General features: G+C 37.0%; 6 protein-coding genes across 13 annotated transcripts; 3 read left to right on the forward strand and 3 right to left on the reverse strand.

Annotated features, from left to right (window-relative positions):
- Window positions 1-128: 128 nt before the first annotated feature.
- Window positions 129-3937, forward strand: LOC107224979 (ATP-binding cassette sub-family F member 2). 2 transcript variants are annotated; one of them, XM_015665265.2, is made up of 9 exons: window positions 129-274; window positions 641-823; window positions 1040-1443; window positions 1581-1744; window positions 1952-2179; window positions 2317-2704; window positions 2900-3091; window positions 3204-3407; window positions 3501-3937. In XM_015665265.2, the coding sequence occupies exons 2-9, from the start codon at window positions 646-648 to the stop codon at window positions 3642-3644; spliced, it is 1902 nt and encodes a 633-aa protein (XP_015520751.1). In that variant the 5' UTR covers window positions 129-274; window positions 641-645; the 3' UTR covers window positions 3645-3937. The 2 variants fall into 2 exon arrangements, with proteins under 2 accessions (XP_015520751.1, XP_046594082.1); XM_046738126.1 differs by lacking the exon at window positions 129-274 and adding an exon at window positions 339-461.
- LOC107224973 (transmembrane protein 98) lies at window positions 3651-7053 on the reverse strand. 3 transcript variants are annotated; one of them, XR_006903999.1, is made up of 6 exons: window positions 6802-7051; window positions 6138-6348; window positions 5670-5779; window positions 5464-5596; window positions 5014-5361; window positions 3651-4926 (listed from the first exon to the last, which is right to left on the reverse strand). XR_006903999.1 is itself a non-coding variant. In XM_046738130.1 (6 exons), exons 2-6 carry the CDS (start codon window positions 6273-6275, stop codon window positions 4923-4925), a joined length of 657 nt encoding a protein of 218 aa, XP_046594086.1. In that variant the 5' UTR covers window positions 6276-6348; window positions 6802-7053; the 3' UTR covers window positions 3651-4922. The 3 variants fall into 3 exon arrangements, 2 of the variants coding, with proteins under 2 accessions (XP_046594086.1, XP_046594085.1); XM_046738130.1 differs by having other exon boundaries at window positions 5090-5361; window positions 6802-7053; XM_046738129.1 differs by having other exon boundaries at window positions 3651-4974; window positions 5090-5361; window positions 6802-7053.
- Window positions 7054-7332: 279 nt separating this feature from the next.
- LOC107224980 (exocyst complex component 8) lies at window positions 7333-10707 on the forward strand. Of its 2 annotated transcripts, none has more exons than XM_015665266.2 (8): window positions 7333-7473; window positions 7771-8132; window positions 8446-8748; window positions 8870-9014; window positions 9098-9610; window positions 9708-9838; window positions 9940-10353; window positions 10425-10707. In XM_015665266.2, exons 1-8 carry the CDS (start codon window positions 7422-7424, stop codon window positions 10629-10631), a joined length of 2127 nt encoding a protein of 708 aa, XP_015520752.2. In that variant the 5' UTR covers window positions 7333-7421; the 3' UTR covers window positions 10632-10707. The 2 variants fall into 2 exon arrangements, with proteins under 2 accessions (XP_015520752.2, XP_046594074.1); XM_046738118.1 differs by having other exon boundaries at window positions 7336-7473; window positions 7752-8132.
- LOC107224981 (protein brambleberry) lies at window positions 10520-20692 on the forward strand. 4 transcript variants are annotated; one of them, XR_006903998.1, is made up of 10 exons: window positions 13167-13569; window positions 13800-14383; window positions 15203-15388; window positions 15715-15937; window positions 16078-16374; window positions 16477-16689; window positions 16858-17109; window positions 17296-17620; window positions 17697-19042; window positions 19360-19524. XR_006903998.1 is itself a non-coding variant. In XM_046738119.1 (9 exons), exons 2-9 carry the CDS (start codon window positions 14009-14011, stop codon window positions 19499-19501), a joined length of 2013 nt encoding a protein of 670 aa, XP_046594075.1. In that variant the 5' UTR covers window positions 13167-13569; window positions 13800-14008; the 3' UTR covers window positions 19502-20692. The 4 variants fall into 4 exon arrangements, 3 of the variants coding, with proteins under 3 accessions (XP_046594076.1, XP_046594075.1, XP_015520753.2); XM_046738119.1 differs by lacking the exon at window positions 17697-19042 and having other exon boundaries at window positions 19360-20692; XM_015665267.2 differs by lacking the exon at window positions 17697-19042 and having other exon boundaries at window positions 13987-14383; window positions 19360-20692.
- LOC107224975 (sperm-associated antigen 7 homolog) lies at window positions 10936-13168 on the reverse strand. Its single transcript, XM_015665259.2, has 5 exons — window positions 12970-13168; window positions 12763-12830; window positions 12589-12677; window positions 12078-12415; window positions 10936-11979 (listed from the first exon to the last, which is right to left on the reverse strand). The coding sequence occupies exons 1-5, from the start codon at window positions 13046-13048 to the stop codon at window positions 11849-11851; spliced, it is 705 nt and encodes a 234-aa protein (XP_015520745.1). The 5' UTR covers window positions 13049-13168; the 3' UTR covers window positions 10936-11848.
- On the reverse strand, window positions 20476-22308 carry LOC107224971. Its single transcript, XM_046737982.1, has 4 exons — window positions 22196-22308; window positions 21948-22056; window positions 20993-21118; window positions 20476-20809 (listed from the first exon to the last, which is right to left on the reverse strand). The coding sequence occupies exons 1-4, from the start codon at window positions 22306-22308 to the stop codon at window positions 20645-20647; spliced, it is 513 nt and encodes a 170-aa protein (XP_046593938.1). The 3' UTR covers window positions 20476-20644.
- Between the last annotated feature and the right edge of the window lie 5213 nt (window positions 22309-27521).

Genomic DNA, 27521 nt, shown 5'->3' on the forward strand with positions numbered 1-27521 from the left:
AGTTACAATTTGATATGATTTCAGAATTTCAACTTCTGTCAGAAAATGTCGAAAATCTAAATCACTTCATGGAACAGATTTTTAAAAATTCCCGGGCAAAACACTGGTAATTTTCCACTGAAATTTCTAGCAGCTAAATAACCGCCATCTACGATGGAGAGCGGCCGATGCCCGATCCATGCCAATCGGTCTTTCTTAATTTGACGGCTTTGCCATTTGTACGCACACGTGAGCCATCAGTTTGTTAACGCCGCATTTTGCCACATATAATTAGGTATTTATCAGCAAATATACATTTTTCAGTAAAAAAATTAGTCATTCTATCATAGTCGATAAAATAACTAAATTTCAATGCGTACAATCCAAGTTAACGGATGTCATTCGGGTCGTGTGAAATACCTGTAATCTTTTGTCTCAGCTGGAAGCCACGCACGTTTCTTGAATTTCGAGCAGAGATTTGAGTAATAATTTTATCCTCCCAACATTTAATACCATTAAATTATTTGAACTATTGAAGTGACAGATGGTTAACCTATAAATTACATAACTTAGAAAGTTTGTAGGAAATAAGAAATAAACGTCAGTTTCATAACCGTGAAAATTCATGAATCTGAGTGGGTTTGTACAAAAAAAATTTCAGTTAAAATGCCGTCCGACGCAAAAAAGAAGCAGCAACAAAAAAAGAAGGATGCAGCTAAGGCTAGGCAGACCGGCAAAAAGGCTACTCCTCAACAGGGAAAGCCTGGAGATGATAGCAAAGAACAGAGCCCTGTAAGTGGAGAGCTGCAAAACGGATCCAATGGAACGAGCATCAGTGCTGAAGGTGACTTATAAATATACCCCTAATTTATCATTTTTATTTTCAAAACGGTCATCCCTGAATTGAGCTATTCATTATTTTCTCATCCAAACTGTGCCACAAAAAGTCTTTATATGTTGACTAAGTGGTATGCTGAATTTTACAGCATTTATATGAGATGCAACCCTGAAATAGCTATTATCTAATTCACAAAACACTCCTCTTCTTTCACGTCTGCAGAGGCTTTGTGCATGAAGTTGGAATCTGATGCACGCCTCAATGCTGAAGCTCGTTCGTGCACTGGATCACTGGCTTCACATCCTCGTAGTCGTGACATCAAGATATCTAATTTTTCCATAACCTTCCATGGTTGCGAGCTCCTACAGGATACAATGTTGGAGTTGAATTGTGGTCGGCGTTACGGTTTACTGGGTCTAAATGGCTCTGGTAAATCGACCTTGCTCTCCGTTGTCGGTAATCGAGAAGTTCCCATTCCTGATCAAATCGATATCTTTCATTTGACCAGAGAAATGCCCGCTAGTAACAAGACCGCTTTACAATGTGTTATGGAAGTCGATGAGGAACGTGTTAGACTTGAAAGATTGGCAGAGGAATTGATTGAATGTGACGAGGAAGATGCACAGGTAATACATGAATCTTAGAAATCCTGTCAAGATGACGTTAATTGGAATATGGATAGATACAGATGGAATATTCCACTAGAATTATGATTTATCCAAAGCACAGATTTCAGTAATATCTTTACTATTACAATTGGCAGGAACAACTGATGGACGTTTACGAAAGGTTAGATGACATGAATGCAGATACGGCTGAGGCTCGTGCTGCTCACATTCTGCATGGTCTGGGCTTCAGTTCAAAAATGCAGCAAACTCCAACCAAGGACTTTTCTGGAGGTTGGCGCATGAGAATAGCTCTCGCTAGGTAAAACTTTACTAGAGTTGAAATCATTCAAAGATTTGATATGATTAAAATGTTAAAAGGGGTTTACACATTTGAAAAGCAACATTTTACATTACCACAACTATGGACTGTATCAGTTTGAAGATACCAACCTTAAAGTTCATGAATATTATTACAGATCCGAGTTTTACTGTTTTGTTATTAACGAAATTATATTTATATTATTAGAGCACTTTACGTGAAACCACATCTGCTGCTGCTGGATGAACCTACCAATCATCTCGACCTCGACGCTTGCGTGTGGCTTGAAGAAGAACTAAAAACGTACAAGAGAATTCTTGTCATCATTTCCCACTCTCAAGATTTTCTCAATGGCATTTGCACTAACATCATTCACGTCAATAAAAAACAGCTCAAGTATTACGGTGGTAACTACGAAGCTTTCGTGAAAACCAGGTAAATGTCATACTTCGTACACAATATGAGTACATACAACAAAGAATACAGTATGATGCTGGACAAAAAATATTATAATTTGTTTCAACCACTCATACGTTTTCTTCTCTAATGTAACGTTATTCTTCGAAATGTAGAATGGAGTTGCTGGAGAATCAAGCCAAACAGTACAACTGGGAGCAAGATCAAATAGCGCACATGAAGAACTACATTGCTAGATTTGGTCATGGATCAGCAAAGTTGGCCAGGCAAGCACAGTCCAAAGAAAAAACTTTAGCTAAAATGGTTGCCCAAGGTTTAACTGAAAAAGTGACTAGCGATAAGGTTCTCAACTTTTACTTTCCCTCGTGTGGAGGCATTCCACCTCCAGTAATCATGGTGCAGAACGTTAGTTTTCGTTATACTGACGACGCACCATGGATTTACAAGAATTTAGAGTTTGGAATAGATCTTGATACAAGACTTGCTCTGGTTGGGCCTAACGGTGCTGGCAAAAGTACATTACTTAAACTTTTGTATGGAGAAGTAAGTTTCATTCTGTACTCTGTGTTAGATAAGATATATTGCTTAAATTACATGTAAATCAGACGCTCTAAAACTTTGTTTGAACACATTATAAGACAACGTATTTTAACTGTTAGCAATAGAAATATGCACTTTTCATCGCCAATATTTGTTACGAGAAATCAAATGTCATGTCATTCAATTTAAACTTTCCAGTTGGTGCCCAGTAGCGGCATGATTCGTAAAAACAGCCATCTCCGGATTGCCAGGTACCACCAACACTTACATGAGTTATTGGATCTGGACCTATCACCTCTAGATTACATGATGCAGGCTTTCCCTGACGTCAAAGAACGCGAAGAAATGCGGAAGATAATCGGTCGATACGGATTAACTGGGCGACAGCAGGTATTCTAACTGTTTAATCGACCGCCTGGAACTCACTGTTATTTGTGTATTTTTTGGTACCAAACGTTTTTTCTAATTGGGTATTGGCAATAACTTGTATGATTTGAAACAGGTATGTCCCATTCGCCAGTTGTCCGATGGACAACGTTGCAGAGTCGTATTCGCTTGGCTCGCCTGGCAAGTTCCGCATCTCCTACTACTTGACGAGCCAACCAATCATCTTGATATGGAAACGATTGATGCTCTGGCAGATGCAATTAACGACTTTGATGGGGGAATGGTCTTAGTGTCCCATGACTTTAGACTAATTAATCAGGTGCGTTTATACTTAGTGACAATTAAATAGTTTGTTATAATCAGGTTCTCCGATTATATCTCATTTTATTATTTTTTTTTTTTATTTCAACAGGTAGCGGAAGAAATTTGGGTGTGTGAAAATGGGACGGTAACAAAATGGCAAGGTGGCATCTTAAATTACAAAGAACACTTGAAGACCAAGGTGTTGAAGGATAATCAGAAAAATCAAAAAGAATTTGCTAATAGAGGCAAATAATTGATGTTATTCTGAAAACCATTTTATTCCTTTTATATTGCACCCCCAATTATATAGAAATTTTACCGAAAAATAAACTTGCCTGCCATCTTAAATTGGTGCTGCTGTGTAGCACGAAGATGGCTTGAGCTATCTTAGCTAATTTATTTAAAACGATAAATCAGTAATAACTAATTACAATGACCTAATTGATTAATTAACAGAAACCGTTGCCCTTTGGGATTAAATCCCTATGGTCTCAGAGATTGTAATTTGAATCTAATTATTGAATATTAATAAAATACTTGAAAGAATATGGTAATTAGTAAAAACTCACAATATCCTTTTTCATTCGTTTAACATTGCAGTAACAAATTTTATACATTAGATGGAATTTTTTAAATTTTTTTCAAAAATATTACGTTGTTTACTCGTCGTTTGATGTGGATTAGTAAATACAAAATATATCTGTGAATACAAGTGTAAATGTATGGCTTGTTTCTTGATATGCATGTATTAACAAAAATAGAATCATTGCGCCGCAACATATACTGGTTTATTCCAGTATTAGGTGCATATTTAAATAGAAATATCTCAAACTTCAAAATGATGTACAATGTAGCAATATAGATATATAAGTAATAACAATGCATTAGTCAGCCATAGTGAGCCACTCTTTTATTGACGTATAATAGATTTCGTTCCAATATTGTTATAATCTGTGGCACTGATGGCTGAGTTGAAATTATCTACCACGTGTTTGCGAGATAAATTTCCGGGCTCGAAATGATATTAGATTATTTTTAATGAATCAGGTTGATTCGGTTAACTACAGATTCCAATACTTGAAACTTCTTGGGCGAATATCATTCACGAAACGTCGTGTAGCTTGACAGAATCATTTGAATAGATAAAAAGTAACATATTTACAAAGGTCAAGTAGAAAAAGAATTCTCTTTGTAGATCTGTCAAGTTTCTTTCGTAAATTGTTCGTATAAACGCACCATATATATATTGTAGTAAAATCGTATAAAAATTTGATTGCGCATTTATATAAATATATGACATACATAAATATAGTCTATTTTATAATCTAAAAACCACAAAATATCTTCATAAAACATCAACAATGAACAGGAGTTTCAAAAATTGAAAATACTTTGAGGTTTTGGAAGTTAATCATATTACTTGGAATACATATACAAATGAAACATATTGTCTTGGTGTAAGAGGGCAGCGAATCATACGATAAAACTATGCCGCTTCAAAAATTGAATGGTGACTCACAGCTTTGATATATCAACTGTAAATATCACGAAACGGAATTCATAGTTTTAGTTATCATTTTAATCTGTGAAATAAACAAGAGGATTTGACCCTCCATACTTGCATTTTAAAGGTAGAAAAATTCCCCATGTCAAGACAAAATTTCTCGCTCTTGCTGATCAACATTTATGGAAGCTTACACTGAGGTAGACGCTGGGATGGCACAAGCTGCTTCCTGTGCCAGTGCGGCTTCCCGTAAAACTAAGAGATGTAAATCCATGTCACTGAGGGCCTGATCGATAAATGCCAACTTCCTTGCCTGACTTTTCGGTATTCCATGTTTCGTAACGAGGGCCAAGTTGGTGACTGCTAAAACTAGAGCTGCTACTCTTGCTTCCAGTAAACGAGCATCTAGGGGTGGGTAGAGGCTACGTACAACATCATCAACCCTTGGTGGTATGCGTCTGGCAACCTAAATTGGAGTAATAGTGAGCTTGAATTTTAATCTAAATTATTATGCATATGTGTGTATAGGTTTGAAATTTTTTTATCTTTTTCTTTGGTTTCAACTTACGTCTACAATTTCAAGAGGTACTGTGTTGCTGTTTACTGTTCCAGCAATTTTGGTCAAACTCGCTGCCAGGGAATGGCATGATCTTAGCACTGCTATACACGGTGGAGCCAAACCAGTCGCATCGTCAACCCACCTTTAAATGATCAAAGATAATTATACTTCAGGACTAAGTCTAATTCATCCAATTATCAAAAGCTGAGTTTCACCTCTCAGCATTAACCAGCCATTCTTCGCCCTCCCAAGCATCCAAACTCAGAGCTCCACCATTTTCGCTTTCCAACAAATCTGAATTCAAATCATGGGAATCCTTCTGTTTCTGAAAATATTACATCAGTTTCGTTATCAAAAAATATATTTTGTGATCACCTACAAAGCTGAAGACTTTGATGATGAAACTAATCCAAGAAAGCTATGAAAGCGGTATCTTGCTTATCGGTAATAATATTCAAATAAAGGATGCAATGCAATATGTGGCATCCAAGTATATCGAAACTGTACAGAGCATGAACAGAAATGGTTCAATTTTTCTACTGGAAGGCCATTGGTATAACGTTACAAATAGCTTGGAAGTAAGTGAATAATTTCGTTTTATAAATAAGGATACAAAATAATACAGGCTACGACCACTGAGCTATTTACCTAAGTATATAAAGTTGTATAAATGGCAAACTTACATGATAGCATCGTTGTCTTCTACAAATGACTAACAAAACGAGAAGCGCGCCAAGAAAAACAGCAGCAAGAGCACCAAGGGCGACTGCAACAACCGTCTCCATACCAGCCATGCTCCCAACCGGTACCGAAGAACTCATGTTGTTGTTACGAGCTCTTCAAGCCAGGGTAATATCCAATTACTAATAAGCCTTTGTAGCCGTCTCTGTAAGGCTGCAAGCCACTTGTTGCGTGAGTAAAATACAATGTGTCATGAGATTAGGACAACTAAATAACTAACAGACTTGTACTTGTAAAAAAAAAGAACAAACTAAGACGCGAATTAGCCACACCACTTGCCACCTCTTAATTAATTTTCAACAGTTGTTCATTTGTATACGCATCCTTGGTTTCAGTGGGAGGCAGAGACTGTCACGGGCTTTGTACTGTACACACATACTACTTTCAACTGGTCATATGTGATTTCAACGTGTGTGAATATCTCACTGATTGTCAATAGCTTTCATGCAATTGTGTGCATCTAGGCGTGCAAGTCGTGTATGGTCAATCACACGGATGGATTAAGGAGTGCTGTTAATCGTTACACGTTTGCTGCATCAGATTCATTGCATCAAGCTGGATAAATTCTATATTTATTCGTTATACGAATTTAGAGGTACGACATACCAGCGTCTGTGCAGTTGGGCACGATTTGTCAGAAACACGAATACATGTACGGTACTAATTGAGTGAACTACTTGTTACAATATTTTTGACAGAAACAGATCATTCGCGATTTCATGAGGCAGCAGTCATTCCTTAGATCCGAAAATTTGCCCTGAAATGACGTGGCTTCGGTAAAAATTATACAAACATCATAACAAAAGAACTTTTCTAAAATATTTGACAAGTCAATATGAAGATTGTATTTCAGTTGATATGTCCGTTAAATTTTCGGATAGAGTGCGACACTATCGGTTTTGTATGTCCCCCCCCCCCCCCCCTTATTATTAGATGTCGCCTAACTCATCCCTAAAAACTCTCGCATTCGGAATTCGTGAAGCAGTGTGGTACATACCTCGAGTTCATGGATTGTTTAATTCAGTTTCAAATAAATTCCACATTTATCATACACGTAGCGTAGTTGTCAAAAGATTTCTTGATAATCCCACTGAATAAAATTCCTTCCTTTCAAAAGCGAGAAGCACATAAAATTGCAACTGTCATGTCGTCATGGGAGGCGTGACGAGCCTTACGTCTGTCGGATTATAGTATTTAATCAAAGGTAATACTGAATACACGCAAACATGACTGACCTGATGAAAAATCTCGGTTCCGATGACTTTAATCCAGAAAAATGTAAGTTCTTCTACTTTTGAATAGATTTTAAGCAATATTCTTATATGCTAATACAGGTTATGTTCTCAAATGAGATAGAATCATGAAATGAAACGATGCGAACAATGCTCTATTCAATAAGTGAACCAATACAATACGTTATTTATTTAAAAACTTTCCGCCGTATTTAACAAATTACTTGAATCTAAAAATAAGGTCCTCATTTGCTGTGCTGTTAATTAACAGAATTTAGTGCATTTACATAATATACGATTATCAATTCTACTACTCACGTGTAGTTTATTTCATCTATTACAGTTGTCAAAGAGTTGAGCAGTCAGTGCGTCGGCGTGGACGAGCTGAGACAGCAGAGGGCAAAGATTCAAATACTCGCTGACAGCACGTCGGCACAATTGAAAAAAAATGTTTACCAAAATTATATGCAGTTTATCGAAACAGCCAAGGAAATATCTCACTTGGAAAGCGAAATGTATCAGTTGTCACAATTACTGGGAGAACAACGCTCACTTTTGGGAACTCTTGGTGCTATCGGTGCGACTGGGGTTGTTTTTGATGAGAACATAGAAACTCAAAATGGGGAATCTCATAATGCTGGTACCAAAGAAGAGGAACAAAAATCGAAACTGATTCAACTACTGGAGAATGTTGAAGGTGCCATGGTCAGTTTCAAATTAAAATAAAAAATTTATTAAATCATTGTTCATTATTATATTAGATGCAAAACGAATTATTTTGTCAGCTATATTTCAATCAATTTGGTAAGATTGTATCACAATTTCTATGTAAGACAGATTATTCACCACTTTCTTACATCCACAACTTATGGTATATTATTGGATGAAACGCATTTTCTGATAGCTGATTTTTAGTAGTATCTATTTTTGATGGAAGTTTGGTATCAGAAAAAATCTAGAGACTCAAATCTAAGCTGAAACATTTCACTTGTGATATCTGAAACCTTTCTTATTACAGAGCTTGGTAGAGACACCAGGTCGGATTTGTTTACACGAAGGATCTCTGCTTGAACTTGACCCATTGGAAGGAACACCCCTGAAAAGGATTCACGCCTATTTATTCAACGACGTTCTAATGATCGCCTCATGGTTAGCCACTGGTGGAAGGCGTGGCCCACCCAGATATAAAATGCAAGCTGTTTATGATTTGCAGAGTTTAGCCGTTGTCAATGTTAGAGATCTGGGAACTGTCAAATTAGCCTTCAAACTCTTGGCTTTTCCTGATACGAGGGTCTTTCAGTGTGCGACAGCAACAAGCAAGGTTATTAGCAGACCTATTTTTCCTATTACGCAGTCCGATAGTAACTTTGTAGTTGAAACACGAATATATTAAACTCTCCAAGATTTTGGAATATATTTTCATGCTTTGTACGTTTTTGCAGAAAGAATGGTTGGATAAATGTGAACAAGCTAAAAAAGCAAGACTAGTGCAAGAAGATCAAACTAAATCAGTTGATAAGGATAGAAATCTAAAAGATGAACACATAGCACCATCTCGCTCAATGTCTCTAGATTCAAACACAATAGGTAAGTTTCAGTAAGTAGAGTTTCGCATTTTAGGCGGTATGTAAGGATATTACGTAAAAATTAATGATCGTAATTGTAACCAGGCACGGAAGATAGTCCAGAAGCAGAGGGTACCGAATCTCTACCCGAATGGTTGTTAGAAGTTGCCGAGGACCTAGATTCTTGTATAGCACAACGTCATTTTGAAGAAGCTTACAATTTGTTAGAGAAAGCAAGATCTTATCTGAGCGAAGCTCAAACAACGCCTGTATTAGTTGGTATCAAGGCTAAAGTTGACGATAGAGCACAGTCTCTGGTCGACGTTCTTACCAAAGAATTGGAATTGAGTTCTGAAGCAAAGTCACTTCAAGGGGGAGGCCTGAGGAGTGCGAGAAGAGCTGTAAGATTATTAATTCAGTTGGATCAAAGTGTCCAAGCTTGTCAACTGTTTTTAAGATTATGTAATGCTGCACTGAAAGCTCAATTGAAACGAGTTAAAAGAGAAGGCCCCACAATACCTTACGTCAAACAGCTGAGCGCCATCGCCTTTAGCAACGTGGCTGAAATGGCTAGAGAGTTTTTACGTATTTTCCCAAATTCTGCGAATTGCACTTCTGGTAAGGTAAAATACACTAGATCACATTTAAACCTGTCCAGTACATCACGTATGTTGAAGAATTCAATGAAGCTAACCTCTAATCACATCTTTTACAGCTCTGGTAGTCTGGTGTGGTCAAGAGGTCAACCATTTAACGTCACATTTGATTAAACAAGTTTTCATACCACAAGTTTCTACGAACACGCTTGCAGAATGCATTGTGGCTGTAAGGAGCCACTGCGATCAGGTAATTATGGTCACAGCAATTGTTAAGCGTTTAATTACAGTAATATACTATTGAAATTGAATACAGAAGTCGTTTGTTCTTATCAATAACTTCATATGTAGCTGACGCAGCTGGGTATAGATCTTCGCTACCAATTGGATGGCCATCTCAGAACTCCATTGGCTAGAGCTCTGCAAGATGCTGGCGAAAAGTACGTTGACGCGATTAAGGTTCGGGCAGCTGAGGATACTTGGCGCCCGTCCAATCAGTCTAGCCAAAACCTCCAGAAGCTTATGACAGAGCTTGAAGATCTCGGAATTGGTGTTCCATTGTCTTACATGACAAGTGAAACATGGTTATCACTGACAAGTAATACACTGGCATTCTCAAGACTGTACGTTGGATTACTTGAGGATTGTCTTAGCGTTAATACACCAGAATTGATGATAACCATAGACAGTGTTCTTGTATCTGTAATGCGAGCTCAAGTACAACACCTTTTGGCATCTCTAAGTAATCCAAAATTTAAACAAGAGGTAATAATTAGTGATCGTCACTACTTGAGGATTGATCACGAATGTCTAATCAATATGATTTACTGTTACAGAGAAAAGTGGTGGAAGATAATGCAGTTTATATCAGAGACATTGTAATTGGTAGAGGACTTGAACTTTACCAAAGTGCGACAGCAAGACCATTTACAAAACTAGTCACGTTGAAAGATCAAATTGTCTTCGAACCTGTTGCCGCAACGAAGCCTAGACCTGCGCCAAGAACAGCAGTTACAAAGTACTCGACTACAGAATATATATGACTCATTTTTCACTTGTAAGGTATGTCAAATTTTATATTAATATATATGTAAAATAAAAATTTAAAACGCCTAATAATATTGAATGATTGTAATTATTTGTCTTGGTAAGTATTGTATGCTTGTATGTGTAATGAATAGTTTCACGACGCTAAAAACGCATCTACCATTTCTACAAGATGTTTTTCTTCTAATTATATTTATCAGAAAGAAACGAGAAATTGAACTATTATTATATCGCATTATCAGTACTTCCAGAGATACAAATGGATAACGAGAAAAATTGGTATAAAAAGTCTTGACGACATATTTTTTGCAAACTTTAGTAATATTCGAATTTATGGAGTAACAATACATGTACGTGTGAAGGAACTTATGCAATAAAGAACATACTCTCGGACATGAATAATTAACGAAATTATTCTTATTCACTAATCAGTCTGTCGCTGACATTTCTCCTATTTCATGTATTCTATATAACTAGAGCACTTTTTGAATCGCATACTAATTCTACAAATTTAAAACTAATACAGCATTACCTAACTCATCTTTTTTCAATTGTTAACGCTGAATGAATATTGTTTCGTATCGATTAAAGCATAGTACTAAAGTTTGTCCGATAAACACGTATTAAGTTGAATTTAAAATAAATATGGAGCGCATTCCATGTAAATATATTTCGGATTCAGCTAATAACTTACCATGTGTTATGTTTAAATAACAAATTCAACGTACATTAATAATATCATTCGCAGAAGATAATGCTATCTCTGTACAAAATTGGTAAATCATATTATTAATCTACATTGAATTTTTTATTTAAACATAACACGTGTTAAATTGAATTGAAAATTAATATAGAATGCATCCCATATAAATATATTTAGGATTCAGGTAATAAATTAATATGTGTTATGTTTAAATAACAAGCTACATGTAGATTAATAATATCATTGTCAGAAGATAATGACGATCTCTGTACAAAATTGGTGCACAGGTTACTTTGCAATCGGGACTTGATTAATCACATGTGGCATCTTGAAAGAAACGGAATAAAGCTCTGTAGTTTATCCGTAGTATTTCAATGCCAATGAATGATTGTGATTCATCTAATGTACGATAACTAATTATATTAGAACAGAAAAATACTTATTACCTATTTACAGTTTAGCAGTGCAATTAATTTCACTCTACAACATAATTATTCAACTAAGCTCACATCATTCAGGGACATTTTCTTCTTCTGGTTCCAATGCTTGATTTGCTGGTTCTTCAGTCTTCTTCTTTTTCGCACGAATATCTGCTAGAGTTTCCTCAATACTTCGCTGATCTTTTTTGTTTTCACTTGGGACTGAAAAAAGAATCGAGGTGGTATAAGAAAAATTTTCGTTGGTGAACCACGAGCATGATGCTGGGCAAAGTAACTTGAATAGTTGAATAAATTTTTACCAAATCCATAACTACGATTAGTTTCAGTTTTTCTGGCTGCTTGTAAGGCAGCTTCTTCTCCAATCAGATGCTTATACTTGTCTTTATAATTGGTTATCGGTACAAATTCTTGTTTTCTCTTCCTAGATTTGTTTGCTTCCTCATCTTCTTTAGCTTGTCTTTCTCTTTCCTCGTTTAATCTCTTGGCTATTTCCTCATTCCATTCTTCTCCTCTACGCAATGCATTTAAGTGGTCTTCGGTTGGAGCATATTCCCTTTTAAATATTATTATATATCTATCGACTCCCTCCATCCCAAAAGAATATGCTAATACATTGGCGACTTCTGCAACATCGTGTCTGAAAAACAACGGTTTCTCAATATAGAGTTAATTTCTAGCTTTTCATATTTTTTGGTGGAAACAATTTTCAGACTTGAAAAAAAGATTGAATTGAGAGAGTAAAAGTGGTCTTGGTTACTCAAAGTGTAATACATATAATGATTGGGGCGCGAAATAAATTAAATTATTTACATAATGCTTCTGTAGACCTGTTCCATAGGTTGAAATTTACATTCTCGAGCCGCACCATTTTGCAGAAATTTATTTATCTTTTCTTCAACCTACAAACAGAGTAAAATATCTACAATCATGGTCAAGTGTTTTTTGGAATATCGTAATTGTATCACTCAGGATCATTCGTCATACCTTTTCTCTAAACACCTTCAGTTTTTCCGCTTCCACTATTTGACGTTTCTCAATTTCTTCTCGTTGCTCTATAAAATGTGTAAAATTGATTTCATTAAATAAATGGTACACTTATTATACGTGGTAATTGTTTAATCGTTATCGTAACTTGTTTGAAGAGTGAAAAAAAAAAAATTTGCAGAAAGGAGGGTTATGTACGAAACTGACTTTTCATCAATGCTTTCTGCTTATCGCTCACACTCGGTGGCTTATCCATTGAATTTAAAATTGAGCCAAGCAGATCCATGGTTCTCAATTAATCAATCAATTCCGAAATCACGGTGTTAACTATTAATTTATTAATCTTGTCTGTTCGATACGAAGAATGTATGTAATAGTCACGCACTCTTCTTATCATAAGCGCAATGCCAAGCGCAAAGTCAAGCAAAGCAAAGTCGGAATCTGTCGGTAAGGTAGTGTAAAAAATTATCCGTTACAGGCAGTTTTTAATTTCGCTAACTGATGGCGTTCTGGTCGATCAGATGTCCGTTGAAGTTTCAGTTTGAATTTAGTTTAAAAGGCTGAGATAGAAAGAGCAACAAGAACAAACATCGTCACGTTCGCGTGAACGTTGATCGTTGGTTTTCGTCGCGTAATCGAATTAATTATTCAAGTTTAAATGCCAATAATCAACGGATTAGGCGACGTTAATCTACTGTTACTTTACTTTAAACAATAAGTGGTGATCGGCGTGTGTGCTCAATATTTTGTCTCGAACAAATAGGTGCTTCTATTTTAGTCACTGAGTGAGAAATGTTACTCAATTCTGTAAGTTCTTGGCACTAAATAAAAATACCTCATTTTCTCGTTATTCGGGAAGTAATTATACATTGTCAATTGACCGTCACACGAATGTGACGAGACTCCGAAACGTAACGTCCGTTTAGCACACTTTATCTTATTACTTCAATCTTTAAGGCGTTCACTGATTCTGTAAAAAGTATACAGGTGTATGTTTATTTATTTATTTATTTATATATTTGCATATTTATTTTAAGTGACAGTTGACCTATCCGCAGTCTTATCTATCCGGGAACTTGACGCTTGTGATAATTTCAGTGCATAGGTTATAAGTTGTCAAAGTTTCGTAAAAGTTCATTCCACACTTTGGCAATTTCTAGCCAACTGTAAACAAATTCTGAAGATACAGTTGAACAACGTTTTTCTTTAAACCTCTGATACCAGATTTGTATATTTTTATTTAAAAATGAGACAGTCGTGTTTCTTTGTTGTACTTTTTACCGTCTTGACGTACCAAGATGGAAATGCTTCGATATATGATTGGGTCTGGAGTAAAAATTCCGAGGAATCAAATGATGTCGTGCCATCGGATGGCATTCCCTTGGTTTCCATCCCTTATGAATCCATGACGGAAGATGAAAAGTTTCTCCAGGAGGCAGCAAAGTTTTCAGAAATTCAAGTTTCCTCAGCGCTGGATACTTGTCAGCACAAAGTCGTCATGAAAATAAAAACGTCATGCAGTGACATGACTGAGGAAGAACTTGCTAAAATGAGCGTCAGCTTATTGAATTGTCAGTCTGCTGCCGAAGGGAGAAAATTGTTTCCGTGCACCGAGGAAATGGTAATATGATTTAATTTATTTTGAGCAATAAGAATTTCAATAGATTATGATTTTCTTAGAAATTATAAAATTGAATGATTTCGTTCATGCAAACTGTTACGGCATTTGTATTTTTTTGAATTTCAAGCAAGTGTGTCTAGCAATTCGATTCTGCCTCCGCACAAAAAAAAAAAAGAAGAAGAAAAACGTGTTCAGAAATGTAAAAGAAATTATCTTCCATAATAATGAAACAATTCAAGGAAATAATTGTAATTTCCTAGATTAATTGATTTTATTTCGAATGAAAAATGGACAACTGTGAATAATTGAGTTCTGTTACTCATTTAAATTAGGCAGTTTTATTGTGGCTCCATCCCATACCCAAATAGTCGGGGATATATTTAGGGGTATATTAGTATTCCCAGAGTATAGGACAATGACGTTTTGTACTAGGGGCTGGTTGCAAGCGTGTTTAGACTTGCACATACCTCCCCAGTCCCATTCCCCTCTCTATACCCACAGGCGTAAATTTAAACCCGTGCAGACCTCCTGGAAGGTTTAGTTCTCATTTGACTTTGGATCTATTTGCTTGCTTGTGCCTGTATGGTCTTGTGTTAATTCTTACGATATCAAAATTTTTACATAACAGAGAGTTTCGTTATTGATATTTTTTTTCGTTTGTAATTCAGAGAAAAAAAACAATCAGTAAAGAACATTAACAGTGTTTACCGCCATTTAGCAGCTGTACTCGTAGCTTCGTGTACTGTGCTGAACTCTTGATGAGCTTGAGCCAAGCATCTTAGACTAAGTAAGTATTTTATTTTTTATATCTATTCCTAGACGCTAAGACAATGCACGACGGAAATGGATCCAGATATGTGGAACGCGTATCACTTAATGAGCAACAGAGCAAGAGCTGTATGTTATGCAGCTAGAAATATTCAATTTCGAGCTCTGACTGAAATTACAGTAAATAAACTGATGAACACTGCGCATTCGCAAATCAAGGCGATGGGCTCTCTGAAGGTAACGAAACATATTTCTTATGCAGGAGTATTGAACATAAGGTCTTTCGTCCACGTTCTTATACGATTCAGTCATTCGATTGACCGCTCTTAACATTCACGCCTCATTCTTCGTCTCTCCTATCTAATAGACTCTTCATTTCACCTGACAATCTTTCTTCAATCAATCAAAATGGATATTCTCAACATACCTAAAGTTATTCAACCCTCATCCTATCCCCGCGTTGTCCTAGAACATAAAAGTGAAGCTGAACCAGCCGATTCCTTAGTGCTCGGGAATAAAGAACCTCAAGAATTACACAAATATTTTCTATCCTTATAAATCAGGAAAGTCAAGAACGTCTTGAAGAGCAAACCATAGATGCTTTGAATTCCGTTGCAACTGGCAACAAGGTTTTGCTTGAGCAACAGGAATCGTTAAAGGAAGCCCAATCCTCTGCTCATAGTCTTGTGGCCAGGAATCTTCAGATATTAAACAACGAAAAAGCTCTCATCAGGTCTGGCCATGCACAGCTACTTGCAATGACGGATGACATCAGGAAGAAATTAGGTAAGTAGTTGATACTTTTTCAGTATATTTCCATAAAACTTTTATTACTAAATCCATAGTAGATTCAAAGAAGTATAATAAAAAAATTTAAGCTCTTTTCAATTTGTTAACCATTAAAAGGTATTGTGTTCACATTACAGAGAAAGCAAGCCAGGAACTTGCCGATCACTCTACAGAACGGAATGAGAATCATCAGGAGGTTTTAGCTGATTTGAAGAATATGCAAGAACAAGCTCATCAGATTTGGGATAGAATTGAATCCAGTACCAACCATATATTAGAGCATAATATGGAGGCCGCTGAACAATATGAGCAAACTCTGAAACAACTTGATCAAATAAACCAAACCGTTCATTTTCTGTTGGACTTGACCAATACATTGAAAACTGAAGTTGACCAAAAACTTGGTTGGATCACAAATTACATTGGCGACACTGGTGCGATTTATATAACTTTTTTTTTTTTTTTTATCGAAAATGCGTTGTGTTCAATTAAAATTTTCCCGAAATAATTACTGATGAATTTTTATTTTGTTTCAGGGGATCAATTTGAAAAAGTGTATCGCACCGGGCTGCACGCTATATACTTACTCATAGCTATGATTGTTGCATCTTTTTTGCAAGCACCTTTTCTAACTAGATTTACTATAATGGGTATTTTACCATTGAATCTTTTGTCATACTTGAAAGAAGGTGCCGAAGCTTCTCTCGATTTTGGCTCAATAACTGCGCTCATATTTCTAATAACTGGAAGTATGTATTTGTCTTCATACCGTATATGCAATTTTGAAGAAAATAATTATGAATGTAGAACTCTTTGACTTGAGCAAGCTATTTTAATATTTGTAAACGTAAACCAGAAATACTTTGAAAGTAATTTGCACCATTAATCATTTAGTAATATTAATTTTTTACTTCCAGTGCATTACCTGATTGTTGCAATTCATTATATACTCAGACCTAAAGACGTAGCTATAAAACCAACTAATACTGGTGTCATGCCATCGATAAATATACTGGGTGCCAATAGTACACCAATTAATTACATCAATGGTAATAATGTGAGAAGAGATGCTGCAGTAAATGATACAAAAGAATCTGTATTGTTTACTATGTTGCATAAAATTCTTGGCATCCCATCGGTACTTATTTACCAAGCGAACTCATGTAAAAGTAAGTTTTGCCAAGTAAAAATTCAGCAATCTTTGTCCAAAAAGCTTATAAGCTCTTGGAAAGAATGTTATCAACATCTGGTGCCCGAAAAAAACTAACTTTTTTTTTTTTTTTTTACAAAAATATGTATCCTATGTGTCTATTAACGTACAGCACGTCATCTATATCTACTATGATCTATTTCAGATAAACTTTGGTCCTGCGTACCAACCATGCCGTCTTGGGGTAGAGGTAACTCACAACTGCTTCACGAAGAAATGTCATGTTCGTATTTACCTTCAAAGAAATCTCGCGAAGAATTAATTACTGATTACACAGGACACTATCCAAATATGTCAGACGATATGTCGTCGGCTTCAATTCACGAATCACGTAATTTATTAAACGAACATTATGATAACTACAACGAAAGCGATGATCTTGTTGATGCGACAGAACTACGCCGTCGTACTACGAGAAACGGGTCGGTAACTAGAAGCAACTTTGTTTATCCACCGTCACCTTCGAGGAGGTGAGTTAAAATTTGATTCATAGCGAAAGATTCAAGCTGTAATTCATTTTGAAAGTTCGTTTGTATTGTTTAATAGGTTGGTGAAATAGGGTGGTCCAAAAAATTTCAACTTTAATCTTGAATAACTTTTGAAAGAGTTGAGTTATCGAAAAATTATAAGAGACCATTTTTATAGATCATCATTTCCTACAAAAATATTTAGTTGATATTTATGTATGTATATTGCCTCGTCACTGAGCTACGAAATTCAGAATGGAAGTAAAATTATTTTCGCGTACTAATTAAATGGAAAATGAAAAATGGGGTTCAGGAACTACTAAATATTAACATTATGGGCTCAAATTTTAGCAGACATCTTGTTTCCTCTTCCTACAACTGTTAAAGGTGTGATGAAGACGATTTTTCTTGACCTTGATGACTTGTTGATTAATGTTATTCTTGGATATGAAGGTCACAACTGAAAACACTTTTTTATAGTGTTAACGTTTCAGCCCTGATGGGGGCCCTCCTCAGAACCAATTTATTTAAACATCTGTCACGAACAAAAATAATAAAATAATGTACAACTCCGTTATAACAAAATTAAACATAAGTGGTTTAGATAATAAGCAAGGATGTTTATGCAGATATAAATGAGAGGAATTACCTAGTGTGGGATGACACTTTCAATTACAGCAGACAGAGAACACTCTTAAGTAGTGAAAGCGTGTTGGTGAATAAATAATAAATAGAAAGAATAAAAAAAAAACAAAAACCGAAGCACACTGCGATCGCGATACGTAGTTCCCAAGACTTCATCCTTGTAGTTAATTTGATAAAATAAAACACACAGCCGTTATAGGTTTAAATCAAGAGCACATTTGCACATGTGGAACGTCCAGTGTGTAGTGGGGGGAGATCGATATCGATAGTTATCAGAGCAAACGCAGAGTCAACGGGTTAAAAGGAAACCAAAATTTTGTTAAGAAGGTAAAATCGAGAGCAAGCTCAGTCGGTAATGGATAATTACAATGGTTGTATCACAGAGATGTAAATAGTACTCAGATGTTCGATGTTTTGTCTTCGGTTGACAGAATTGGGATGTGCAACAATATTGCACATTTCTAACAATAGCCTGTTGTAATACAATGGTTCAACGTCAATAATGCTGGCTTGAGAATAATTGAAAGAGTGGTCGAAATCGGTGGCATGCCTTGTCAGTGCAGTATAATTTATATAATTTAAACCTATAACGGCTGTGTGTTTTATTTTATCAAATTAACTACAAGGATGAAGTCTTGGGAACTACGTATCGCGATCGCAGTGTGCTTCGGTTTTTGTTTTTTTTTTTATTGTTTCTATTTATTATTTATTCACCAACACGCTTTCACTACTTAGGAGTGTTCTCTGTCTGCTGTAATTGAAAGTGTCATCCCACACTAGGTAATTCCTCTCATTTATATCTGCATAAACATCCTTGCTTATTATCTAAACCACTCATGTTTAATTTTGTTATAACGGAGTTGTACATTATTTTATTATTTTTGTTCGTGACAGATGTTTAAATAAATTGGTTCTGAGGAGGGCCCCCATCAGGGCTGAAACGTTAACACTATAAAAAAGTGTTTTGAGTTGTGACCTTCATATCCAAGAATAACATTAATCGTTAAAGGTGTGACTTTGAAAAAAAAATAGTGGATTTTTTTGATCCACCCTATTGTGTATATTACACAATAATTGTTTTGAGCTTTACTTTTCAGCAACACACCTTTTATGACTGGTACCAGCAAAAACCAATGTGGTGCATTAACCAGAACTGGAAAACGATGCCGTTTATCTTCAAATCTTGGAGGGAATTTTTGTCACCGCCACAGCAATGGGTCTTCCTTTATGGGTGACTAAACTCCAAGGGACGTTAATACGAGTCTAGAAATATAGATAATAGACAGGAATGATTCCCTCAAAACAATCGATCTTATCCTATTATGTGATAAATATTGACAGGCAGTAGTAAAATGAACCAAGTCACTGAAAGTGATGTATAAATACCAATTTTTCCGTGATCGTTTTATCTTTACAATGAATTAGTTTTTATCTTGCTCAGGAAAATCTTTAGAATATCTAAATTTACAAAATATTTTTATGTCGACTTCAACAGTTTTTCGGTTTTTATTTCATGTTTTTTTATCAATGGCATTGAACAAGTAATAATACTGACATTCATTTATCGCAACGAGGTAATACAACAAGATAGAAATAATTGGCTGCGGAAATTAAAATTTGTTTTACTGAGCGGTTCGTTGTTTACTTCATTTTACCCTAAGAATATCATTGAAGTTCATTAGTGAATACCGAAGCGATTGAATAGAGACGCGAATAACAAGTAATAGTTAGTCGAAAGGTGATGAGTGAAGGTTGAGGTTTAAACCGATTAAGTAGATTTTTCAAGCAGTTATCGTTTAAGAATTATAAATATTGTGTGATTATAAACGTAAATTTCAAATTTGATGAGCGTAACGGAGAGTGATGTCAATAACCAATGCTACTTAGAGAAAAAGTAAATAAATAAAGTAGCGTTACCTATAATTTGTAGTCGAAAATATTCGTTGGTTAACTATAATGATTTAATCCCTAATTTTTACCAATTCGGACTTCAAATTTTTAATTAAATTATAAAGTAAAGTATGTTGATCATCTTAAGTAAGTGACAAAAAAATAAATAAATGCAAAACCTGGCCAAACTGGAATTGAGCTTATTTAAATCTTGACTATTTGTAAGTAATCCCGCCTTTAATCCACAAAACATTAATCTACTACTGTAATAACTCTTAAACTGTGTAGAATGAAAAACAAATCTTCATTAAATGGGCGAAAAGTAATTTCAAACTAGAAAGGATGCCGATCTTTATTAGCTCCAAGGATTAATACCCGAGGCAATTGTCCGTACAACAGGTCGAGCAGTGTACATACATAGTAATAAACGTTGTGTCTTGATAAAAGTATATAAATAAAACAGATGTGTTTTTCGACACTCTCAAAGCCATATTAGTTGCAGGATGCCATGTTCAACTGCGTACAAACAGCGTTGTTGGTTGACTCGAAAAAATTTTGATCCGTATCAAGACCTGCACCAACTACTAGATTGTGGAGATTACAGTAGTTCGTTCCATAGTCAAATATAACGAACCAATCGTTGGACTGTGAAGTTGCCTGTAAACATTATTCTTCGTTGATTAAAGCGAAAACGATAATTTCCAAAATTAGATGTAGTGCGAAAAATGTAGCGATACGATGTGGAAATAATCTTGTCTGGAAATGCAATATCGTAATTTTTACGCTTTCGATATCTTATATACATATAATATGTTGTATAAAATCGAAGTAACCACTTACCACTGCCGTGCAGCTATTGTTAGCTGTTTTTTGAAAGATCATTTTAATGCCATCGACCAACCGGATGTTCGGCGTAAGGTGCGTAGCTTTTATCGTATAATTATCATTCGGTCTTGGATCGTGAAGCTGCGATTAATGCATGTAATTCATAGTTTATCCGTTAGCAGGATTAAGTCGACAGTGTATATCTTAAAAAGCCTTCCCAGCCGCGTCACCGAGTCATTTTAACAACGTTGTGCGTATGTATGCACATTAACGCGTTTGTCGCAAAAGAAAATAAACATATCACAAGGTAAACTTTGGTTCAAGTGGGGCTCAGAAATTACTTGAAACTTGCGTATCATACACTATAATTATCAAGCGCTCGGTGACGCAAATGAGTCTAACACTAAGACACGAGGTAAATTATGCTTGAAGTTAAGTGTACGGGTACTCGAGTGTTTTGAAGTCACGAAGTCACTCGAAATTTCGCAGTCCTTAAAGGAATGCCTTAGTCGATTTCCATGTTGTCGTATGTATCTCCAGAGATTGAAGTCCACGTATCTCAAACGTGCAAAAAGGACTTAACATCCCCATTCCATACACAATTCTTAACAAAAACACTCCTGGATGTTTTTATTTGACGCATAAATAAAGAAATGGCATGAATTCTACAAATTTACTATTGCAATTTCGTAAAATCCATGCCATTTCTTTATGTCTGCGTTAAATAAAAACGTAACGGAGCGTTTTAGTTCAAAATTGTGTACATAATGGAGCTGTTAAGCCTTTTTTCGCGTTCGAGATACGTGGGCTTTGATATTCGGAGATATTTATACGTCAACGTCGAAATCGACCAGGGCACCACCTTGAGTCAAGATTATCACGGAATGGTTGACTTCCTCGTTGGACCAAGATCCCGGGATGAAAAGAGACGAAGCAATATTGAGGAAATATAAAAAGCCGAAGAACTCACCGAATACAAGCACCTGGTACCTCGAGGACCGCAGCCGTGACACGTAGACCACTTGAGGATCTGGCACCGGAGTCTCTGCATCACGTATACGCATGGTTCACCGAATTTCCTGAAAGATACGACACATTCGAGGTCTCAACGGTATCAGTTGCGGAGGGTGGAAAGTATAAGCAACGATATAAAGATGGTTTTCGGTAATTTCCCAAGATTTTTATCCCATGAATATTATAGTATAGGTATAATTATACGTGTTCTCATGGCTTGAGTTGAAAAGCACCGCTGCTGCAGTGTCTAGTTGTGTGTAAATGTATATTTTTGTAACCAGAGCCAGGCCAAGAGAGCAAACATAAGCCAACCCCATGACAAACAAACGTGCGGCTCCTGCAATATCGAGTTTCCACGGAGGCCCGTTCGCTCCATGTATCCAGCAAAACCTTGGTGGAGTGGTCCAGGAGCAAATCTCTTTGCCGTCCGTGAGGAGCGCCCCAAATTTTTTGGGGTGAACCGTAAAATTTGTTATCAATCAGTCCCGGGATTACGGTGAAAAATCGCTTACTTAAAAAAATTGGTGCAGTGGCTGGAGATGCGATTATGGATGTTTTAGAAGACTCCTTGCAGGCGTCGTAACGACTTACGGGTAGGTACCTACGTCATTCAATCGCCGAATCGTCGCAATTGCTTGTTTGCTGATATCCCGCGTGCTGGAGAAAGGAGATTTCTCGCCGATGGCTCGTCTATCGCCTAGTAAACGTACCACGTTACAGTGCAGGATGCGTGCATCGGGTATGGGAAGAGAGCGCTGATGAAGAAGATGGACGCGAGGATGACGAAGACGGCACCGATGCAACAGAAGCTGAAACGGCATCCTGAAGATATCCGACTCGTCGCCCGAACTTCCGGTATAACGTCTGCCGAAAAAAAATCCCTTGAATTATTTAAAAAACACGAAGTACAGTGCTCGCTTCCGTTTTCTACGTCTCAACCGATGGATGGCGTAAAAAAAATCAAGAACCAGAACCGCGCCGCAGATTAATTATCGCACGCGAGAGTGCGGCGTGATTACCCCGTGGATTTATCGCGTGCCATATCTTTGTCGAGTCGTGGAAACTGAATAATACGTGAAAATGAACCATTACGCGAAACTGACAGAGGCTCCTCAGGCTTAAGGACTCTCTCGGTCTCATGACGAGAATACGGTGGCGGATAATCGGGCATCTGGAGGGCCGAAATCCGCTGCTTGTATTGCGGCATCGCGAGCCTTTTTTATACGTCGGCACTTCGAAACGGTATACTTTTCTGAATGTCAGTCCATCCGTGTCGTCAACATTCTCGCCTTACTGCGGACAGAGGTAAAAATTTATTCTTCCTGCGGCACCGCTGCAATCGTGTACCAATTTCGATGATTAATATACGCTCTCGTTCCGCACCGCGAATATAAGTATAATAACACCCGGCTCTCGGACAATCTTGTTCTCCGCCTATTTTCAACGTGACGTAAATAATTCACTCCATGCTTGTTTTATCACGTTCATTTTTTTTTTTTTTTTTTTTTACTTTTATTTATACGCAATTCAATATTTTCCACGATATTTTCATACCGATCTTCGATTGCGAGTCCGGTTGCCGTGTATACAAAAAAAAAAAAAAAACATCCGAAAGTAATATTTTTCGATACCACTATTTTCTTCTTCTAATCGTCCAGGTAGAGGGGGGGGGGGGGGGGGGGGGAGATAATTAGTGGTCTAAATCGAGAATTTCGAGCAGATACTGCAGCAGCTTCGGTCGTCATCTTTGAATTTGTGGTGGAATTTGTTTTAGTTAAATAACTCACCGATATTCAACTTTTTACTCAAAAATGATCGTAACTAAAGTTGTAGGAAATTGAATTTTCCACAACTTTAGTCATTATCATTTTTTTTAACTTAAACCATACATTCAAGATGGCGACCGAAGATATAATGCAGAATCTGATTGAAATTCGGTATTTACACTCAGGTAAATTTTTAGTTCCGGTTCAATCATCCGGCACAATCGAAAAATATAGTTCGAGGTAGAAAATGAAAATTAGTTTTTTAGATGTTACCAGAAAGTCCAGTATCCGTTACTATTTTTTCTCATTACGATCACTGTTGCTATATTTTCCCGCAACTATTTATTTAGCTAAAAAAGTAGAGTAAACCTCAGAAACTGATCTTTCGTTGCAATAACCAAAAAAGGATCGACAATAGCGCAAAATGGTTAGGCGTACCTCGTTTTTCCTAATTCCAACAATATACAAACAGTTTTTTTAACGATACCTGTTTTACTGAATTTTTCTAGTTACTGTAACAAATGAAATTTTTCTCAGTGTAGAATATTAATGAGTAATGATACCCCCCCCCCCTCCCCCAACGATTCGAGAAAGAAATTAATGGTATCGAAAAATTGACATTTCAAATGTAGATTTTTAATCGAGTGGTGCTATTATCCGCTACCATGCTAAGTCGGAGGAGGGCTTGTACATTATAGAGCTTACGAAGTGTGCCGCTCACGTTGACGAGCCTTAGAATTATCACGTATTTGAATAGTTTCGAAAATAGAATGCGAGACGCGGTGCGGTACAAGGTATGCAAGTACGTACACCGTACGTGGGGCGAACGGTGACGACGGAGGAAATGGAAGAAATGGCGTGACGAAGTGACGAGACGACAAACCACTGCGGCGTCGCGACGTCAGTCGTCTTGTACGAAGCCGTCCCCTGACCGCCCTGAGAGTCGGGATATCTTTTCTTGACATCTCGGAACTTTGTCTCCAGTGGACGAAGCCTTGTTTCATTGATTGCGTACAGCCGTTATTACAAAAGCTCGGAACCAATGCTCGGAGATTTTTATCCGAATGCGAATGACAGTTGTGGAGTACAATATTTGAGCCAATCGGAACCGCCGACCAATCAATTACTGTACAATGCGTCACGTTTATTGACGTTGAAAATTAGGAGCCGCATGGGATGCGTAGGTATAATAATCAGGTTACAGCGCATAAAATTTTAGGGGTGTCTAATGCGTGCCGATGAAATGCCGTTTGTCACCTCGTCCGCAGCTTAGGGGGGGTCCAGGAATATCTCTTCTTCCCGGTGACGAAAAAAGTGTAAAACAAAAAACACTAACCCGTGGGAAGATTACGTTTAGGGATTGGGATGCGCCACGAAGATGCTGCAACGCGTCGCGTGGACCCGAAACACAAATTGTTTCGGGCCAAAGAATCATGGCCGCTTAATTATGCCGTTTCTTATTTATTGCTCGATCCATTCCGGCGACGACTTTTTTGCTACTACACTTCCTTGTTTCTTTCTCCTTCTTCTTTCTTCCTATCGTTTTTTCTACTTCAGTAATATTCTGGCAGCGAGGTAGAAATTTATCAAGAGCTGTATAATTCACTCACAGCCTCCGAACCGACGTGTCGTTAAAACTGTGCATCGAACAGGAATAAAAGGAATCAACTAATCAATGATAACCAGACCACGATTACTAGGAAAAATAGTCTTCGTTGTTGTTGTTGTTTTTGTTGTTGATTTTACGAGTCACTAATTATAGACGCCTCTTTATTACGCTTTAGCGGAAAATGATATAAAGGTCGTAAAAAGCAGCCGGTATACATTCCGTCAAACACATCTCATGTATCCGTGTAGTTCGACTCTCTTAGCCTGAGTGCCGAAAATCAAAGAGGGGAAAAAATGAGCAAAAACAAAGCCTGACCCGACGGGCCAATTCCGCGTATATGGGTCACGAAGGGAATTAATGAATGAAGACACTGTCTTCACCAGCTCTCTTTATCGACCGCATTCGCCGCCCTGACCGTTCAATCTCATGGGTTTCCATACAGGCTACCCATGCACTATGCGCTTTGTCTTACCTTGCCATTTATTGGCTTCTCTCGATAATCGTCTAAATCCTGGCAAACAAATCATCAATAATAAATGGCAGCGATTCGAATCGAGTTTCGTTTTTTCAAGATCTTCGTATCACTGTAGTCAGAGATCCATTTGGCATTCTGTCGGCGGTGCTTTTGAACCAGGATTTGGTTAAACGAGTTCTGCGCAAAGCGGATGACTGAACCGACCGACTCTGCCTGTTGGCAGCAGTGAGAATTCTTCAAAAATGGAAAAAGGATCCGGAGGCGAACAAAGAGTTGGCCATGGTCCAAAATTCGGCTTCATCTACATCTAAATCTACATATCTGCAACGAATGTAACGGTTAATGGTACTCGCGAGTGGGCGTCAAATATGCGTACAGGGGGTCAGCAGGTTCGCATCTCAAACGTAAATTAGCCGACGATGCTTTCCACGAGTCATCATCGGGGGCGTTCGCTTCGGTGATTTTCAGCCGACCATCGCTTCGCCACTACACGCGGTTTCGCGAGCTTAAAATTTTCTCTGGCAAAAAAACCTTTGAAATTTCTTTTTTCTTATTTTTATCTTTATTTCTCATTTTCTTTTTATATTCTCGAAGAGAAAAAATGTCAAGACTTTGGAATGCTGACTCATCGCGCTCTGATTAAATTCACTTCGAAGCAACGAATTCGACAATGTCGAATTGGACAAAGAATGCGCAGGAAATTCGACCGCAATTTTTCTGTTCTCCGTTAACTAATTTCTTTTCAATTCATGGTGTTTGGGTACCGTTTGATACATCGTTCCGCAACCACCGGTGAGAATGGACTGAGCGAATTCAAAAGAGTCGTTTATAATAATCGCTAACTGGTATCGCCTATTTTCCTTCTTCGGTTTTTATATTAAGTCGGTGGTTGGAAAGAAACTGATAATTGGCAATTGAAAATCAGTGTACTAAGTACACTGTAAAAAATTTGGTGTCAAAATCAACACCATTTTAACACCACGCGTAGTCCCGAAAAGTCCACTCCGTTGGTGTGCATGCTTGGTGTTAACAGACGGTGTTAAAAGTTTGGTGTTCCGAAGTAACACCGATTGCAGTAACACCCGAAACCTGACACCTTCAGAATAACACCAGAGTATTGACGCCCAGACAATTATGACACCATAAAAATCAGCACCAAGGAATTTGAACCCTGCGAAATAACAACATCGAAATGGACACCATAAGAATCCGCACCGCTGAATAAGCACCTTGCGAATGAACACCAGCGGATTAACACCCTGGCAATAACACCAAAAAACTGACACCCAGTTGATAACACCAGAAAATTGACATCCGCAATATAGCACTATAGAACTTACACCCTGAGAACAACTCCAAAAAATTGACACCATGGTAATAACACCAGAGAATTGGCAAACCGACTATTTTTGCTTATATGAATATAGGTATATGCATATATGACACATGAGGTAGGGTTCAAAAATAAAATACAGTGATTCATAAGATAATCCAAGTCAATATATAATTTCTATTACATAGGTAAACACCTTACATGTGCTTTCAAATATATACATATATAAACTTATTTTTGCTTATACATATATAATATATATAACCACATGAACCTTAGAATAATCTTACATATTATATATTTGATATCAAAAGTACAAAACTTATTTTCTCTTTAACAACAAATTG

This window comes from Neodiprion lecontei, chromosome 4 (genome assembly GCF_021901455.1).
Source record: "Neodiprion lecontei isolate iyNeoLeco1 chromosome 4, iyNeoLeco1.1, whole genome shotgun sequence".
Taxonomy (NCBI): Eukaryota; Metazoa; Arthropoda; class Insecta; order Hymenoptera; family Diprionidae; genus Neodiprion; species Neodiprion lecontei.